We start from the raw sequence: 18531 nt of genomic DNA, 5'->3' as shown, positions 1-18531 counted from the left end.
TATCAGTGACTGTGATGGGTATGTCCGACTAAAGCCTTAGAGCATGAAAGGAATCTACTAGTGCATCTTAAAAAAATTAGGACACTGAAAAAGTTAATTTTTTGGTAATTTAATTCAAAAAGATAAACTTCTAGACATTCTATGTTCATGACTCGTACAGTGAAATATGTTATAAGAATAAAATAATGTGTTTTTTTTTGTTTTATTTTGATGATTATAGTGTATTAGAGATTAGAGTGAGTTTTTTTTTTTTTTTTTTTATTTTTTTAGCATTTTTGCTGGTCCGAGGGAGTTTTTGTGTTTCGGGATTTTGTTCAGTCTTGATGGTGTGTTGGTTTGTGCGCTGGGTAGTGTGTTCGGTTCCGTGTCAGTAGTTCTGCGTGCGGTTTACTTTGCTGTTGTGGTTCAGCTCGTGTTTATTTTTGAGTTGAGGGTCTTTGTTTATGAGTCCTTTTCTGTGGCTCTGTTCGTTTATGGTCACAAGCTTTGGGTCGTGGCGAGATTGTGGACACAAGCGGCCGAAATGAGCTTCCTCTGCAGGGTGGCTGGGCTCAGCCTTGGAGATAGGGTGAAGAGCTCGGACATCTGGAGGGAGCTCGGAGTAGAGCTGCTGCTTCTTCGCATCGAAAGGAACCAGTTGAGGTGGTATAAACACCTGATTGGGATGCCTTTGGGGAGGCTTCCTCTGGAGGTCTTTTGAACACATCCACCTGGGAGGAGAAAATGGATGGATGGATGGATGGATGGATCGATGGATCGATGGATGGACCTGTGCTTCATGGCTCTTGATGCACCGACACCAGCCTCAGTCTTTGTGAAACTCTCCAAGTTCTTCAATCGACTTTCCTTGACAATCGTCTCAAGGCTACTGTCATCTCTGCTGCTTGCGCATCTTTTCTTACATCTTTCCCTTCCAGTGAACTTTCCACTAATGTGCTTCGATACAGCACTCTGCCAACAGCCAGTGGTCTGTAGTCAATCCTCCTTGTGGAGGGTGACAATGACCATCTTCTAAACAACTTTCAAGTCAGCAGTCTTCCCCATGATTGTGGTTGAGTTCACTGAACTAGAGTGAGAGATACACAGTGTTCATTCTGTTTGAATACTAATATACTGAAACTCAGAATGAAATATTCGGGACACTAGATTTCTGATTTTCATGAGCTGTACGTCATCATACTCAAAATGAAAGCAAAAAAAGCGTGTAATATTTCACTTTACGTGTCCTGAGTCTAAAATATATAAAATTTTCACTTTCTTAAATAACTGATGAAAATATTAAACTTTTTCACGATGTTTTAATTTTTGGAGATTCACTAGTGTATCAGAATAACACAATACCATCACTTTAAAGCATGAGGCAACAATGTTATTCTATGTCTGGAAGGACTTCAGAAACAATTTTGAACATAATACAGTCCAGTGCAACAGCACCCTTTACTATGGCCTCAGTGCTGAAACACAGAATTAGATTCAAACCTCTGTAACAGCCACACCTGATCATTATGGGCATTGTAAAAGTAGACTTCAGATCAGAGCCATCATTTTTAGATGATATTACACTGTGGAGTTGTACCTAATAAAGTGACCCTGGAATGCATGGTAGACAATTAAATAGTATGGCACAACAATAGAAAAAGGAAGTGGGTAAAGAGATCATGAATGATATTGTGGATAAGAGACTAAAATACATCTGTTCCTGCTTATTACCAAGACCCTTGATTATATTTAGGTCTGTTCAAAATAGTTCAGAGCTTTGCATGGATTGTACTGCTCTGGACTAAAATTACAGTTTTACAGAAGTGTTACCATTTTATGAAAATCTAACAAAACCAGAACAAAGCTGATGAGTGGCAATATTTGCACTTCTTCTTAGAAAAGAAAAGTTCAGATACGGCCAAATCCAATTAGATCATTTTAGCAAGCAGTTATCCTTAGGTTATGACTGCAGCTTGCCAAAAGTGACTGAATGTGCTTAGTTTGAGAAAACTAAATATAAAGCTTTGGTTTAAAATTCAGTACAGCAGTCAGTTTTGACTTTGACTGTCTTCACAGCGGATATTTGGAGAGGCCTCTGAGAAGAACCTCTACCTCTCCCAGCTCATCATCTTGGACACACTGGAGAAGTGCCTGGCTGGGGTGAGTCCTCCTTTCTGACCACGCTGTTTTGCTCTACAGGAAAAAAGAAAAAAACATGAACAACTTTTACAAATGTAAATCTATTTAGAAATGATCTGATCTCACCTCTTGACCTATGTCTACATGAAAAGCCTTCGTGTCGGTTGTTGTCTGCCAGATCAAGCCTCCCCCTTCTCCTGTGTTACTATGAAATCAAATCCATTAATGGTTCAGTATTTTTGTTGTTGTTTGTGCTCATGCAGACACAAACCTCTGTTAATGTACTTATCCTTCATCAATCACACCCTCCACGTCTCTGTGAGGTTCATTGGTGATGCAGGCCCTGATTACTTTCGCAGGCATTTGGTGGAAGTCTTGCATCTGATGGGAACTGCTCAGTCTACTGTACAGACGTTTATCATTAGCATTCACAGTCAGATGGAAGCCAGGTACCTTTCTGTATTTGCAGTTAGGTTTATGCTTCTGAATCAGAGCATCCAAATTCATAAAAATGCAGTTTTGTGATAAAGCTGCTGCTCCATTATGTGGCCAAATATTGTTCCAGTTGATGTGAATGTTAGTGCGGCACAATATCGTTGGCATCATTATCATTCTCAATACAAATGTATTTTTTAATACATGTCAAAATATGGGAAATTTGTGACACTATATACAAAAAAAACTTGAACTGTGCACCACAGTTAAACATGAGTACCACATTTTGTTAGATGTTCAAAAAACAACATGCAAGGTCATATTATAATCTTCTTCTGTTTGACGTCCATAAAGGATCATTTATTATTACCCAGACCTTGATATCTTTGTCCAAGTTGAGAGATTTTTGCCTATAATTCGAGTCAGGTTTCTGTATTATGTATTTACTTGTACTGAATCTGATGTGTTTTTAGCTGTAGATTTTTATTCCCTTGTAGCATCACAAGTTCAGCAAGCCAGCATTACTGCAGAAAGGATTTGAAATCAGTTACACTAATGTAGTAAATACAGATCCAAAAATGTCCATCAGTTCTGCTTCTGAATCTTTAGTACGCAATTTAAATGAAATTTCTCAGCTACTGTGCTAAGGTGCACAATAGCACTTGGAGGAATGATGATGGTTTAATAAAGTTCACACAAATCAGTACATCCTAGTATTAACATGTATTCTACTCATAGCAGAGCTATAGAGTATTAAAGAAATGCTGTGTTCAAGCTGTACATTTTTTTTTACTTGCTTGTAATTCTTTACGTTTTGCCTGTTTAGGCAATGGTTGCTTTAGTGTCACCTGAAATAAAAGTAATGTAGCAAAAAGCTAAGCAAGTCAAGTGTTGTTGCTAGGTTACTAGGGCTGTGATGGAATCGGACTGTTCTCGGTCAAGCTTGAGTCGCCAGTTCCAGGTTTCTTTCACCAAGTTTTTTTTCCCCAGGATATTTTTTTGTTTTTATCATTAATATGTTATTCAAAGTAGACCTTAAAACAATTCAACCCATTAAACTCCTGCCACAGCCACACAGGTCTCATGTTTTAGGCTATGGTTTGTTGTACACCATCATGGTACATGTGTCACATTAATTCAGTACGCTGTTCAGTAACAGTACCACTCTCATGGTTTGACTTGTTCCTTTAGATGTTTATGTATTCTGAGTTTCAACATGGATGATCAAATGGAAGAGAAAGAGATCAAGCCCTTTTTGCCCTCTCTGTCCTCCCTCCTCAGCAATCTAAGGACTGCTTGCGTCTGGATGAGACCATGCTGGTCAAACAGCTTCTGCCAGAGATCTGCCATTTCATCCACACATACCGTGAGGGCCACCAGCACGCCGCTGAGCTCCGGGCCTCAGCCTCAGCTGTCCTCTTCTCTCTTAGCTGCAACAACTTCAATGCTGTCTTCAGCCGTATTTCCACCAGGTAGCTCCTTTACCTGTCTGTCACCAAGTCAGACTGCTTCTAGGAATAAAATTTGTCATAAATCCCTGTTGGTATCTTCTTGAATGTATCAAATTTATCAGCTTTGTGTAATGTATCAGCCTCAACATTAAAACCACATAGTATTGTGTAGATCCCCCTCATACCACCAAAACAGCTTTGACCTGTCAAGGCCAGAACTCTACAGACCTCTAAATGTTTCCTCTGGTGTTAGGCACAAGATGTTAGCAACAGATTATTTAATTCCTGAAAGTTGTGAGGTGTGGCCCTATGGAACTGCCCTGTTTTTCCAGCACATGCCACAGATGCTCAATTGGATTGAGATCTGGGCAATTTTGAGACCTAGTCAAGACAGATTGACCTCCAAATTCTTTGTAATGTTGCTGAAAACATTCCTAACAAGGTGTGGCAGGAAGCATTATCCTGCTGTAAGAGGCCACTATCTGTACATTATTGTTTTCAAAGTCCTCTTTGCTACGGGAAGCAACAACAACAACCTTCAACTGTCAATGCTGTTTATTTAGACTGTGCAATAAGGTAGGTCTGCTTTTTTAGTGCATGCGGATTAGCTATTTTAATGACACTGGACACTTCCTTGCATGCATATGGTCCATGAGCACATGACCTGGTCACTGTTTTGCAGCGAATGAAGCCAGAGCATTTTTCACCAAAAAAAAGTGAGTTGCAGCCAAACCATTCCTCAGCACTGTCACTATGCTGTGGAGATAGATCTGGCTATGTAACACCTGTCTATCTGCATGATTCATCAGACCAGGCTACCTCTTCCATTTGTTCATGATCTAGTTCCGATATTCCCATGCCCCTGGTAGGCGCTTTTGGTAGACGACGGGGTCAGAATGGCCGCTCTAAATGGTCTGCTGCTCCATTTGTAGCAAGTGTTGATCCACTGTCTGGTCTGACATCTTTGTATCATATGTAACATAAGGTTTTCAGCCTTTTGTGCTGCAGATCTCACTCATGTGCATCTTTGAGCCTTGGCTGCCCAAGACCCTGCCACCATTCCTGTTTTGTTAGGTGCTAACCACTGCATACCCAGAGCACCCCACAAGACCTCCTCTTTGGAGATGCTAGCTGTTGTCTAACCATCACAATTTTTCTCTTGTCAAAGTTGCTCAGATCCTGCCGTTTCCCATTTTCAATCATTTAACACATGAACTTCAAGAACTGGCTCTTCATTGGCTGGTGAATATATCCCACCCACTGTCAGGTGCCATTGCAACAAAATAGTCATTTACTTAATCTGTGAGTGGTTTTAATGTTGTGGCTGACTGATGTATGTCACTCCAGTAGAGTCCATTTTCGTGGTACCACTAAATATGCATAAAACGTTAGTACTTTGACCACTATTGAGCTTTTATTGTAAGTTTGATTTTACTATTAATGTCATCATATTGGTTAGTTAAATTCATATGCACTTAAGTAAGGAAGGATATGAGGGAGATAATGGACATATCTCAATTCTCCTATTGAACTTCTTTTGACATTTGCTCGACCCAGAAATTGTTGTGCATCTTGAAGGCCATATGTCTGTGTTGGTTCTTAGTCATTCAGGTTATGGTAGTCCTAGGAATGGAAGAAGCTGCTTGGATGAGAGGTGAAACATCTTCAAGAACTTTAACAAGAAGTCCAGTTGCTTTTTTACTGAAGGTCCTAGGATAGTAAAGGCCATATAATTTCTATATTTTTATTTCTGCTCTGAAGAGCAACAAGCTAGGAAGGACCTCAGAGGAGCTATGAGCGAGGATACACAAGACTTTCTTGATTTTATAATTTGATTTGAATAATCTCACGGTCAGGGAAAGTCTTGTCTTTCAGCAATAAAAAAACAAGGTCGGGTGTAAAGTAAGTTTGTTTGGTTTTGTTTTGAGATAATTTACATAATTTCCTTTTTCAGTTTAATAAATGCAGGTTAATGCAAAAGTACTTCTACAAGTCATTAAACAGTGTCATTATAATGTGGAACATCACAGTATACAAACAGAATATCAACAAAATAAAATCATGTATAAGTCATAGCCGGTTTAGGAGCTTTTCAACATGCGTAGCTGTAGTGGGACATATCTGGTCTCAATATGAATATTAAATACAGGGTTTTAATGAATGCTCAGGTGCTTGGAAGCACAATCAAAACACACATTTTATGGAAACCTTTCATCTAAAGTTTTGATATTTTACATGTGAGTTGTTTATTTTATATATTTTTAGACATTTTTAAAAGATCATTTTAATGATTTTAACATTTTGGGTTATAGATGGAAGTACTATGAGAGTACATGTTCATAGTGAGCTGGATGATGCTGAAAAGAAGTCACATGCTCTGCATAAATAGTTTTCATTTCCAGAGGGAGGATACAAAATGTTGGACTTTATGTCTTGATGTGTTTGACTGCATCCACAGTAGCAGAATTCACATTTGTGTGTCTCCTCAGACTACAGGAGCTGACCGTGTGCTCAGAGGACAATGTGGATGTTCATGACATAGAGCTGATGCAGTACATCAATGTGGACTGCTCCAAGCTGAAGAGACTGCTACAAGGTCTGCTTTTAATGTTCTTACAGGTTTACATTAACAAGTTATAACATAATAGTTCCCTGTAAACAACCAAGAAATATGTTGGACTGGTTGAAGATTGAAGTCATGACATTTTGATGTAGAGAATTCCTGATCTAGAAATGATAAAAATGCGAGAGAGAGTTTTAACCATTCTTTGTGATGAATGTGCAAAGTCTGTTGTTTTTTTTTCTGTAACGCTGTTTGTTTTCTTTCAGAAACTGTACTGAAGTTTAGAGCGCTTAAGAAGCCTGCCCAGCTCGCAGTCATAAACAGTTTAGAGAAGGTACTTTTTCTTCCAGCCATTTCCAATACCAGAGTAATGCTTAATGCTTGAATAGCTCCCACAAAACGCTGAATGAATTACTGACATGTTACATGGTTGTCTCACTACAGGCGTTTTGGAACTGGGTGGAGAATTACCCAGATGAGTTCACCATGCTGTACCAGCGACCACAGGCAGATATGGCAGGTAGGAAAGAAATTAGACCACTCAGTTCAACTTTGACTTGATTGTTTTGTTTTGTTTTTTTGTAGAAATGTAGTCCATCTTCAAACTTACTTTCTGTCCAGTATTTGATTTTAACGTATTTTTTTTCTTGAAATACTATACAATCTCTACCGATTGCAGCTTTAAAAAGCTACCTAAGCAAGCCAGTTCTCAGTACTTAAACACACGATCCAAACCATAAATATTTGGATGGTTACACGTTTCTTCCCCTTTCCCTTCTTCAGGCTCTAATCTTAATACATTCAATTTAAAATAAAATAATGGATACGTTGAAGTTGGTAAGTCTCAGCTTTTATTTGAGCAGGCTTGCGTGAGTGTTGATGACATAATATAGTGCCCAAATTTCAAAGATTCAAAAGTAATTGGCATCTAGAAGTCTGTGGGAGAGCGGTGTGCCGTTTAATGTTACTTAATGCATAACAGGGCTCACGAATGGCTCAGAATTGACTGAGAATCGCCATTTAGATTGAAGTATCAGTACATGGTACAATAGGGTGAAAATGCCCGTAAAGAAGTTAATGAGGCTTAAAACATGTTTCCTTGTAAAAGATCAAGAGAAGATTTCACAGAAGATTCAGTACACGATGCAAAGCCCTGGTAAGCCTAAAAATAGATAGTGGCAATAATAAAGATAATGGCCGTTTGCAAAATCATAGGGAAACAGGTAGAGTTGTGCAACAACTATGAATTGATGAAACAAAAAATAACCTTTATAAGTTTGGTGGGAAGAGGAAAGTGTGGAAGAAAAATAAAAGAGTTGAACAGGACACTGATTAAAAGCACCATCATCTGTCAAATGTAGTGTTACTTTTGTTATAGTTTTGGTACATATGGCTACTACTGGAAGTACAACACTAACAGTTAGTGATTTCACTGCTGTTGGAAACACTGATAAATGTAGAGGTACATAGGAGCATCCTGTGTGCTCACATTCAGACAAATGCTTCAAACCTCATGGGCCACATTCTATTATTTAGTAAGACAATTCAAAACATAAAACCATGGTACTTTGACTTGTGCGAAGTGATTCAGAGAAGGCTTTTTCATACTTCAGCGTCAGCGTTCATCCAAAAACATCACAGATAGATTACAACACTATGTGATCTAAAATCACAACACACCTTTTAAACCGACTTTGCTCTTAAATCATTCATCTGCAAAACTCAAAATTCATCTGCAAACTTTACTACAATGAATGCAGACACTAACCACTTAGATTAATGTTTAGTGAAGCCTCTTTCAGACATTGAACATGAAACATTGCTAGCTTCTTCAATCTGTTGAAGTTTGAGTCAGCATTCTAGTTATTTAGGAGTAAGTCACTTTTCTGTCAATGCTCCCTATGGTCTCATTCAAACCCACCACAGTGCCAGAGAGTGTCACGGTATGGATGCAATATTTGTCATTCACACAAGACTAGACAATACACTAAGTGATGTGTAATGCATAAAAAGACAATAAGAAACTAAATCTAAGTTGATAGCAGCTGATCAAAGTATCCAAACAACTACAAGCCCAGTTTATCTTTACAATTTTTGAACAGTGAAACTGAAAGCGCAGGATTGACTCTTTGTGCTGTTTTTGGATAAAATATTGGTGCTGAAATGTGCAAATATTCTTCCACATCACTTCACATAATTCAGAATACTGTGACTTTGCACATCTGTCTATTAATGTGACGGTTCATTTCAGACTTGTATGGTGTTGGGATATTGTTATTTTACTGTTTTTAAAGTAGTAGTTAGAATATCATCACACACAGACATAATTTTAAGGAAATCTTAAATACACTACTCTGTTAGTTGTGTGTACAATTTGCAAAGCTGCTATAGTTTAGATTTCATCTGTTACTACATTATTATGTACTATACATCACTTGGTGTCTTGTCTGATCTGTGTACCATGGCTCTCTCTGTAACTGTAATGAGTGTCTGAGTGAAAGCATGAGGAACATTAAAGCAAAAGTGACCTATATCTGAGTTAAACAACGTCGTCACTTTAATTGACTGATGAAACCAGCAATCTTCCGGGTCCCATGTCTGTGAAGTGTCTTGTGATGCTTGTAGATCCAAAAAGTCTGTTGCTTGCATACAAAATAATAAATGTAATAATTGCTTGATATCATGTGTATGTGTTCAATTATCCAGAGACCCCAACACCTCTGGCATTATGTAGTAATAGGGCTTTATCTCAAATACAGTTGTCTCGATGCTAATGTAAACCCTTCTAAGTATAAATTCAGAATTTGAAATTGAAGGTGCTGACAGACAGATGCTGAAGAAAAAAATGTTTTACTGTCCAAACACTTACGGTCTGGTCTCTTTAGGTAGGATAATGAAAAACATTGTCACCTGAACATGTTTTTTTATTTTTTATTTGACTGCAATTATGTTTATGTAAAGTTTTGAATGCCCCACATGAAAGCCTAAAAACTGAGGTGCTGTCATTGACTGTGTGTAAATTGTGTGTTTGTGTTTTGGTGTATTCGCAGAAGCTGCAGAGAAGTTGTTTGACCTGGTGGACAGCTTTGCAGAGAGTGCCAAGAGGAAAGCAGCAGTGTGGCCACTTCAGATCATCCTACTCATCCTCTGTCCAGAGATCACACACACAATCTCTAAAGATACAGTGGATGACAGCAAGGCCAACAAGGTGGGAGAATAGTGCACGCACGCGCACACGCACACGCACACGCACGCACACACACACACACACATACACACACAGCTGAGACCTGCTCAAGCACTCACGCAGTTTCATGTCCTGTTGTATCCGCAGAAACTTTTTTTGGACAGTTTACGGAAAGCTTTAGCGGGGCAGGGTAGCAGCAAGCAGCTGACAGAGAGTGCTGCCATCGCCTGTGTCAAGCTTTGTAAAGCCTCCACCTACATCAACTGGGAAGATCACTCCACCATTTTCCTCCTGGTCCAGTCCATCGTCATGGATCTTAAGGTCTGACCAGTTAAACAGACACTTCCTTTTTTACGTTTTTGTCACTGCTGCTGGAAAATTCAGTAACAGTGACTTGAGTAACTTCATTAAACAAAAGTTTGGGGTCTTTCCTTTGGTTAGATTAATTCTTTAAGCTCTTTCCAAGCTATTCCTAAATCTAGTTTAAATGTGCCCATCTATTTCTATTTTGGTTAGAGGAGCAGATTTGTAAGAGACTCTTGGAAAATGATTTGAAGGTCATGTGTAACTTGTTTTGTTGAAACAGGAATACTCTAATGTCTTTTGGAGAGAAGGTCTTTTATTTTTTTCTCATCCAGAGTACTTCTGTTGAAATACGCTTTCTGTCCAGCTGACCTGCAGTTTGCCTGGACTATGAATCCAGCTTTATTTTTCTTATGCTGCTGGACAGGCTCTGGGAAAATGTAGGCTGAAAAGTTTGTGTATGTACAGTATTTGTAACGGACCCCCATAGTTTAATCTTTATTAGGGTATTGTAACAAATATGAAATTTATCTCACAAGAAATGTACTTAAAAACCGTAAAACCTGTAAAGTAACCTGTGACCCTCAATATTGCATCAGGCTCTGCTGTTCAACCCAGCCAAACCCTTCTGGAGGGGGACAGGCAGTCAGAATGCTGATGTGGAGCTCATGATGGACTGCTTTGTCTCCTGTTTCCGTATCAATCCTCACAACAACCAGCACTTTAAGGTGGACTCAAATGAAGTGATATTCATTTTTGTTTGGTTTGTAAATCTTACTTTGGAGCAGGTGCACAACATCCATAGCTCTCAGTGATGCTTATGATCGTCTATTTGTTGTTCTGTAGGTCTGTTTGGCCTCCTCTTCACCCTCCACCTTTCACTTTGTCCTGGTCAACTCGTTGCACAGAATAATTACCAATGTAAGTCTACAAAGCTTCTTTACACATAAGTGTTTATGGAAGTAGTTTTATGTTACTTGCCTTGTCATTAAATATCCTATGCTGTCTGCTTTCAGTCCCATCTGGACTGGTGGCCTAAGATCGATGCAGTGTACTGCTACTCTGGGGAGCTTCGCTTTATGTTCTCAGACACCCTCAACCGGGTGATCCAAGGCGCTGGCACCCACGCTCCACTACGTATGACACCAGTGAGTGGACAGCAACATTACTAACTACATTAATTGTTCATCATTTGTCTCAGTAACAATAACATTGTGTTTACCAAAGTAATGTCGAGATCAAGGAAATCAATGAATTCCATGGGTCCAGCAACAAAAAAAGTAGTCAGACAGTTGGCCATTTTAGAAACCATTTATTAATGTAAATAAAACCTTTTGAAAAATGTGAAATTAATAAAAAGCAACAACTAGTCACTAGTTTTTCTCAAACTATGTGGAAATTTAAAGAATGTGAAATAAACAACCATGGAAAGACCAGGTATGGAAATGAGTTGTGAAGAAGTCAGAGGTTATTAGTTGCACAGTTGAGATCAGAAATCCTTCCTTTACCACTTGAAATTGGCAGATTCAAAATAATCAAGAAGGAAGAGGAGACTGTGTGAGTTTTTGTAAATTAAAGTTAAAAATGAATCACACTTTGCATTGTCCTTAAGTTAAGAATATCGTCATTTTGCTAAATGAGGATATTCTAATTTAACTAAATATTTTGAGCTATATCACAAAGAAGTTACAGTGTTTACTTGGCCCTTGTGCCTATTGCAGACAATATGTGTTGTATTACCTAAATGCATTCAGTTGGTTATGAAGACAACGCATAAATATGTTTTTATGTTTGGTTCTGATTTGCTGCCGGGTCCGTTTACACTGCTGGTACTGCAGCTAATAACACACAGTATAAAAATGGATTCAGGCTTAAATGCACTTCATTGCAATCTATCCATCCATTATCTATACACCGTTTAATCCTCATTTAGGGTCACAGGGGGGCTGGAGTCTATCCCAGCTGATTAGGGTGAAAGCAGGGGACACCCTGGACAGGTCGCCAGTCTATCACAGGGCTACACTTAGAGACAGACAACCAAGCACACTCACATTCACACCTACGGACAATTTAGAATTACCAATTACATGTTTTTGGACCTTGTGGGAGGGACCCGGAGAGAACCCACGCTGCATGGGGAAAACATGCAAACTCGATGCAGAAAGATCCCAGGTGTCCTCACCGGGATGCGAACCAGCGACCTTCTTGCTGCAACAGTGCTAACCACCGAGCCACCTGGTAGCCTCTTCATTCCGATATCATATAAAATTATTATTTAAATATATGAAGTTTAAAGTTTAACAGCTCTAATGTGCAGCTGTCAGCTAGAAAAAAAAGCGGCTGCATTCATCTGTAAAATACATATATTAACACACAATTAACATTTTTCTACCTGCATTCCTTTCTTCCATTGTTTGTAGTAGCAGGGCTTTTTACAGTCATATTTTTTTACATTCCTCATAGCTCTTACTTAAAACAGCCAGTTGTTAAAAGTAGGTACCACATCATCGCTCCATTTTGCGCAGAAGAAGAGTCATATGATGCGTTATATGTCTCCATTTATGAGAACATGCACAGGGTCTGAAGCAGAAAGTTTGAGTTAACAAAGAAAGTTGATAACCACTGTCATGATACCCGTGATCTCTGACTGGGGCTTTGGCTTTGTCAACCTGACTTGCACAAAAAAAAAAAACCTGGCTATGTCAAACTTCCTTTGCGGTACAGTCTACAGCTAAGTCTTCTTCAATATCACAAAATCTGCCTTTAAACTTTGTCTTGCCTTGAACTAATATGTGACCCTTCGTTCTTTGACTTTATGAAACAGCTGTATCATCACACAGTAGCAGGATAAATACTGCCCCCAAACTAAGAGAGGGCCGGTACAATATGCAGGTTGTGCAGCAGTGGTAACTTCAGTAATTATTTACATCTTAGGTGGCATTGTGATTGTACATAACCTTATTAACCTAAATGCCTTTTAAAAAGCAAACAGCTAAGCAGATTTATTGTTTCTGTTGTGAAATCATTAAAATAGTCAAGCTCAATCAAGTGTTTTTTTTATTTTCAACAGTAGTCCAAATATAGTTTCCTCCCTAAGAATTACAATATTATCAAGTTTAACAAATCTATTGTTACAGAGATTTTTTTGGGACTTTTCATTGTTTCCTAGTAAATGCAATAATATTTTCAGTCGCGACATTACTGCAAACATGAACTGATACAATCGCTCAAGGAATTAACAATAAAAAATTATACTGTGGATATATTAGTTAGAAAGATTTGTGTATGTTGACATATAAAATATATTTAAAATAGTGGTGCTGCAGTGTAGCTGTTTGAGTCAATATATATTTGGGGTGTGTTATTGCCTTTTGGGACTTCAGTGATTTGTGAAGGCAAACTTTTTTTCTTCAAGCTAAAATGCCGCCTCATCCAAATTATAATACAAAGTGCAATAATACAATTTAAAATGGAGAATTTTAGTGTTAGCTTGATATTCAGACAGATTTAATTTGAAACATAAGCCTTAAAAAAGACAGAATTATTACACACTTCTTTCCAGAAACAGTATCTTGAGACAATCCACATCTACACCATATTGGGCAGGTGGTTTTATGTTGTGACTGATATTTTATGCAGCAAATTATTCCATGTTTGTTGATTTAGGCAGTACTTGGGACAGGAGGATGCTGTATGTTGCCTGCATGTGGGACTGAGTCAAAATACAACTTTTTCCTAGTTCATAGACAAAAATGGGGCTCAGTTTTTTTTTTATCATTGCTACATTGCCTTCATTTATTTATCAGCATCAAAATGAGACAATGGACTTATTTTATCTTAACTGTCACTCATCTGAATTAATTCAGAGTCTATAATTAACTTATTTGTTTAAAATGTTTTGAGGATGCTGTAATGCAATTTAAAAGCAGAGAACCTAAGCAGTGTCTTTCCTGTTGACTTGTGCCCTCCTACAGAGTCTGACATTCATAGGAAAGAAGACCACCAGCCTTAAGTTCAAAGAGAAAACCACAGACCAGGACACTCGAAGTTACAAGTGCCTCCTTCTCGCTCTGGTCAAGCTCATCCATGCAGACCCCAAACTCATGTTGCATGTGAGTCCACTCAACATTGTTGTCTGTACGACTCAGCAGCTAGAAACAACATTCATTTGTTTTTTGGGAATTAAGATACATTTCTTCAGTCAGTATATTCTTGTTTTCAGTTTTTGACAGCTTTTTTTTGCTTCATGTCAGTGTTTAATGATTTTATGGCTTTTTAATCACTGGAATGACAAAATCCTTCTTGAACTTAAATAGGTTACAGTTTACTCCTAATTGTGAATTGATGTGTTGTTGTGTTTTAGAATCCAGTGAAACAAGCTCCAGAGATGCAGAGCAGCACAGCAGAGCTCATCACCGGCCTGGTGCAGCTAGTGCCTCTAAACAACACTACCCAGCTCTCACAAGAAGCCATGGAGGTCAGAGAATAAACGCAGTGCTTTGCTAAATGAAGACTTTGGCTTCTCATTTTTATGGCACGGGACCATTTAGCCTTTTAGAAGATTTGTTTTCTCATTATCAACTTCTTGTCAAACAAAACAAATCAGATTAACACTATACATAAGAATAAAACTATGCTGGTCATACTTTAAAGGAGAACTCAGGACATTTAGTATTGCATTCCTGTGAAGTTGCTGGAGGGGAGGTTCCTACAGATGTTTCAAATTAAAAGCCTATCAGTACGAGGAGTAATTTTGCCTTTTAATTTGCTGGAATGCTGTTAATTTGACACGTTAACAGTGAGTTTCATGAGTTAAATTTGACGGAGCTTATAATGGCAAAATTGAAGCAACTGGAAATACTTTAAAAAGAAGAGGGTGTTTGTGTTGTGGTGAATAGGATGTGACTTTGTTGTACTCGTGAAATGGGAGGTGTGTAAATGTAGATGATGATAAATATATCTCTCTCTTCCTCTACCTACACTGCCTCCTGTCCTGTTGGTTCCCAGGCTCTGTTAGTTCTGCACCAGCCAGAGACCATAGAGCTGTGGAATCCTGATGCCCCCATAGAGACGTTCTGGGACATCAGGTACTCAACAGTCTTCTCATCTTTCCATAAAGAAATAGGAGATCAAATACCTAATCCACACTCACACCACATAGCCCTTTGCTGTGACTGGTCTACTTAAAAATGTTGACAGTTGATCAGTATGCACATTCTGTCAAAAGAAAGGTTTGTGAGATTAATACCTGGAAGCTTCCTACACCTGATCCTAGAAAGCACATTGTATATCAGTTCCTCTGCTCCAAGCTGTTCTGGGCTGAGCTGTGGAGTCTACAGCAAGGATGGTGGAATAAGTCACAACAGATGTTCTGAAAACATTGCAGGTAGTGAGGTCTTTAATTATGATTTAATTTTGTGTCAAAATATGGACGTGGTGTGAAACATTTTACGGATTGTGTTTAACAGACTTTATAGGTGATGTCAAGCAGGACAGTGTGATCTGGGCAGCAGATGAGCAGGTTGTTAAACACAGCTAACCTGCTTCTTTGTGTTTGTTACAATGCATCACCAACAGATAGATGGATGCTGTCATGATTCATATATTATGAGCATTAAGCATTGCTCTCTGTGAGAAAAGTGAAGCAGTAAAACAAATATATTGATCAGAGTGTTTTCTGAGATGTTGTCGTAAGCATGTGATTTCCTGTGTTTAATACAGTAAATGTCATCATAGTGTGAAAAAACATAAAACATTTGATTTTGAATGTTGTAAACATAGACATTTATGGGACTTATTTCCTTTATTCTTTTCTTCAGTTCACAGGTGCTCTTCATAATCTGCCGCAAACTGATTGGCCAGCAAATGGTTAATGGGACAGAAGTTCTAAAATGGCTGCGAGAGATTCTCATCTGCAGGAACAAGTTTCTGCTCAAGAACAAGGTGCAGTCCTGTCTCCTAACTGAAACAACAAGCCACTTTATTAGTTTTAAAAAAAATCAAGTCGAAGGCAGAGGTAATGACAGCCAAACCAACGACATGGCAGCAAATGATGTAAGTGACCTTTGGACCAGTTAGTGCATTTTACACTTGTATAGCTCTGAGCAGTTTAGTCGTCACAGAGTGTGTTTCACAGTCTTAAGAATCCGACTTTTGTTTCAGAATTACATTTCTGACTTAAAAGGAGTTCGGATTTGATGTGACACACTGTGTGTAGGTGATGCACTGTGTAAGCTGTATTTTTGGTCCTTGATTGTTCCAGGAGTGTGCCACTGTGGGTGGCGCCATCCCCATCTGCCGGCAGGCACAGACAAAGCTGGAGGTGTGTCTCTACATGTTCCTGTGGAGTCCAGATACCGAGGCGGTGCTGGTGGCCATGTCCTGTTTCCGCCACCTCTGTGAGGAGGCTGACATCCGCAGCGCAACTGATGAGGTGCCCGTTCAGACAATCCTGCCCAACTACGCCACCTTTAGTGAGCTGGCCTCTGTCAGCAACATGATGGGAACAGGTCAGTAACGCTCCTCCCTTCCTCCCCGACCTGAGATAATGCTAGAGCTTGTTTAGTACTGTACCTCATATTGTTATTGTTTTTTTTTGTTTGTTTTTGCATTTTTATGATATAAATTGACGAAACCATTCAAACCTATTATGCTGTTGCACATATGAACACTGTTCACTTGCATGCCATGAGATTAAAAAAAATGACAAAAGAACAAAGTAATACTGGAGGGATTCAATTTTACCTTTTTGCATCTGGTTCCATTTTGACAAAGTAGCACAGTCTCTTGTCAAACTTTTTATGTCTCTTATGTATTTTTGTTGGCAAGGCCAATCTTGAAAACATACATGTAATATTAGCGACTTCACATTTAGGCGTGGAGCTGTCTGTAATATTGTTCGATTGAAATGACCAATGCCAGCAGCAGAAGATTAAATTGACTGCAGATTAATGATAATAACTAAATAACAGCTCTACTTTAGATGCCACTAAACATTGTGACTGTGGTTTAACAGAGTGAGGACTCTTCTCTAGAGGAATAATCTAATCGTTATCCAGGAGCTCTGAGTTGGATCACATAGTTAATGATAAATGATAACATTTCAGATCTCTACGCTTTCAATCTGGTCAACATTATTGTAGATGTAGCTAGTCCGAGCACTGTGTCAGTGCTGGAGAGTGGTGTGGCTGCACCCATTGTCATTTTGCTATAGCTGGAGAACTCGGTGGCTTGTTTGTATTTATTTAAATCAGTCACACAGTGGTGCAACATTTGTATGCAGGGAGACGAGCACTGTCATCAGAATGGTTTAATTTAACAAAAGACGTAAATCATCCTGGCTTTCTGCACAGTCCAATTCTTCATCAAAACTTTTCAGTGTGAAGTTGCTCCTTAAAGCTTGTTGTTTTGTAGCAAAGGGTGACATGCAAATAGCGTGAAAGGGAAGGCGAAAGTCGTGTAAGTCTGACAACATCTCCTCTCATATCCAGACAGCAGTTTACTGGACAGGTAGAGCCTGTGATGGGAGTTTTGCTGTAGTAGAGCATGCTTGATACATGTCAATGAGATATCTACCAAAGTAATTGTTTAGGCCACATTCCAGATATTTGTAAGTTTATAATGCTTAGTAATGCACACATTGCCAACTTGAGGACTTGATCTTCTAGTTTTCATAAGCACTTTGATTTTAATGTCCTCAGGCCGCTCCACCTTGCAGAAGAGGGTGATGGCCTTGTTAAGGAGGATAGAGCACCCTACACCAGGAAACATTGAGGTAATATTTCATTAAAATTTCAATGGGTTACACGTTTTTTGTTTGTTGTGGTTGTAAATCGTAAATTCTTTGGATAATTCACATGGTATCTGATTCTTTAAATATAATGACACCATAAAAGTTTTGTCCAGAAAAACTGAATTTCTATTTTTTTTTAAAATGTCTCTTTGAATGTTCAGTCTATTAACATGCAGAAACAGATTTGCCTGCTGACCCTGAACCAAACTATGTAATTTAAAGCCCCATATTTACCTGTACTTGTTGTCAGGTTGACATTTTCCATTGGTCAGTTTCTTCTCACTGCTGTATTCGCACTTGTGTTAAAGTTTTTGTCTGTGGCCTCTCTCCTCAGGCTTGGGAGGATACATATGCTAAATGGGACCAGACCACCAAACAGATTCTCAATTTCCCTAAAAACAAGGCAGATGATGGGCAGGTAAGCATGTTAGAGGGGCTAGCTAAAAAAGAACTTTGCAAATTTAAATCACACACACTTCGACTCTTACTTGATCAGTCCATTCCTGTGCAGCTTTTTGTGCTCTAACCAAATCACATAATACAAATATTAAACATTTATTTTAACAATGTAGACAGAAAACTGTCTTTGAATTTAGTTTTTTTAAATGCAGTTTGAAAAAACGAAAAAATATAAAATACTCTGCTGGGACAGTGTATTGCCTTGAATTTTGTGTTCAATCTA

At 38.6% G+C, this 18531-nt stretch overlaps 1 protein-coding gene across 5 annotated transcripts in view; it reads left to right on the top strand.

Moving 5' to 3' along the window:
* The window catches only part of nf1a (neurofibromin 1a), a 120715-nt gene that overhangs the window by 16831 nt on the left and 85353 nt on the right, over positions 1-18531 (top strand). For 3 of the 5 annotated variants that reach the window (XM_008276380.1, XM_008276381.1, XM_008276379.1), the window contains exons 3-19: positions 2056-2139; positions 3835-4025; positions 6494-6600; positions 6834-6901; positions 7012-7087; positions 9618-9775; positions 9902-10075; positions 10657-10785; positions 10904-10978; positions 11074-11205; positions 14032-14169; positions 14421-14534; positions 15065-15144; positions 15877-16111; positions 16320-16566; positions 17758-17831; positions 18184-18267. In XM_008276380.1, the coding sequence (XP_008274602.1) occupies positions 2056-2139; positions 3835-4025; positions 6494-6600; positions 6834-6901; positions 7012-7087; positions 9618-9775; positions 9902-10075; positions 10657-10785; positions 10904-10978; positions 11074-11205; positions 14032-14169; positions 14421-14534; positions 15065-15144; positions 15877-16111; positions 16320-16566; positions 17758-17831; positions 18184-18267 (2166 nt within the window). The remainder of the gene's footprint in view (positions 1-2055; positions 2140-3834; positions 4026-6493; positions 6601-6833; positions 6902-7011; positions 7088-9617; positions 9776-9901; positions 10076-10656; positions 10786-10903; positions 10979-11073; positions 11206-14031; positions 14170-14420; positions 14535-15064; positions 15145-15876; positions 16112-16319; positions 16567-17757; positions 17832-18183; positions 18268-18531) is intronic. The other 2 variants (XM_008276383.1, XM_008276382.1) reach the window with 1 other exon arrangement.

Source organism: Stegastes partitus, unplaced genomic scaffold (assembly GCF_000690725.1).
Source record: "Stegastes partitus isolate 25-593 unplaced genomic scaffold, Stegastes_partitus-1.0.2 Scaffold70, whole genome shotgun sequence".
NCBI lineage: Eukaryota > Metazoa > Chordata > Actinopteri > Pomacentridae > Stegastes > Stegastes partitus.
This window is presented reverse-complemented; position numbering and strand designations above follow the sequence as displayed.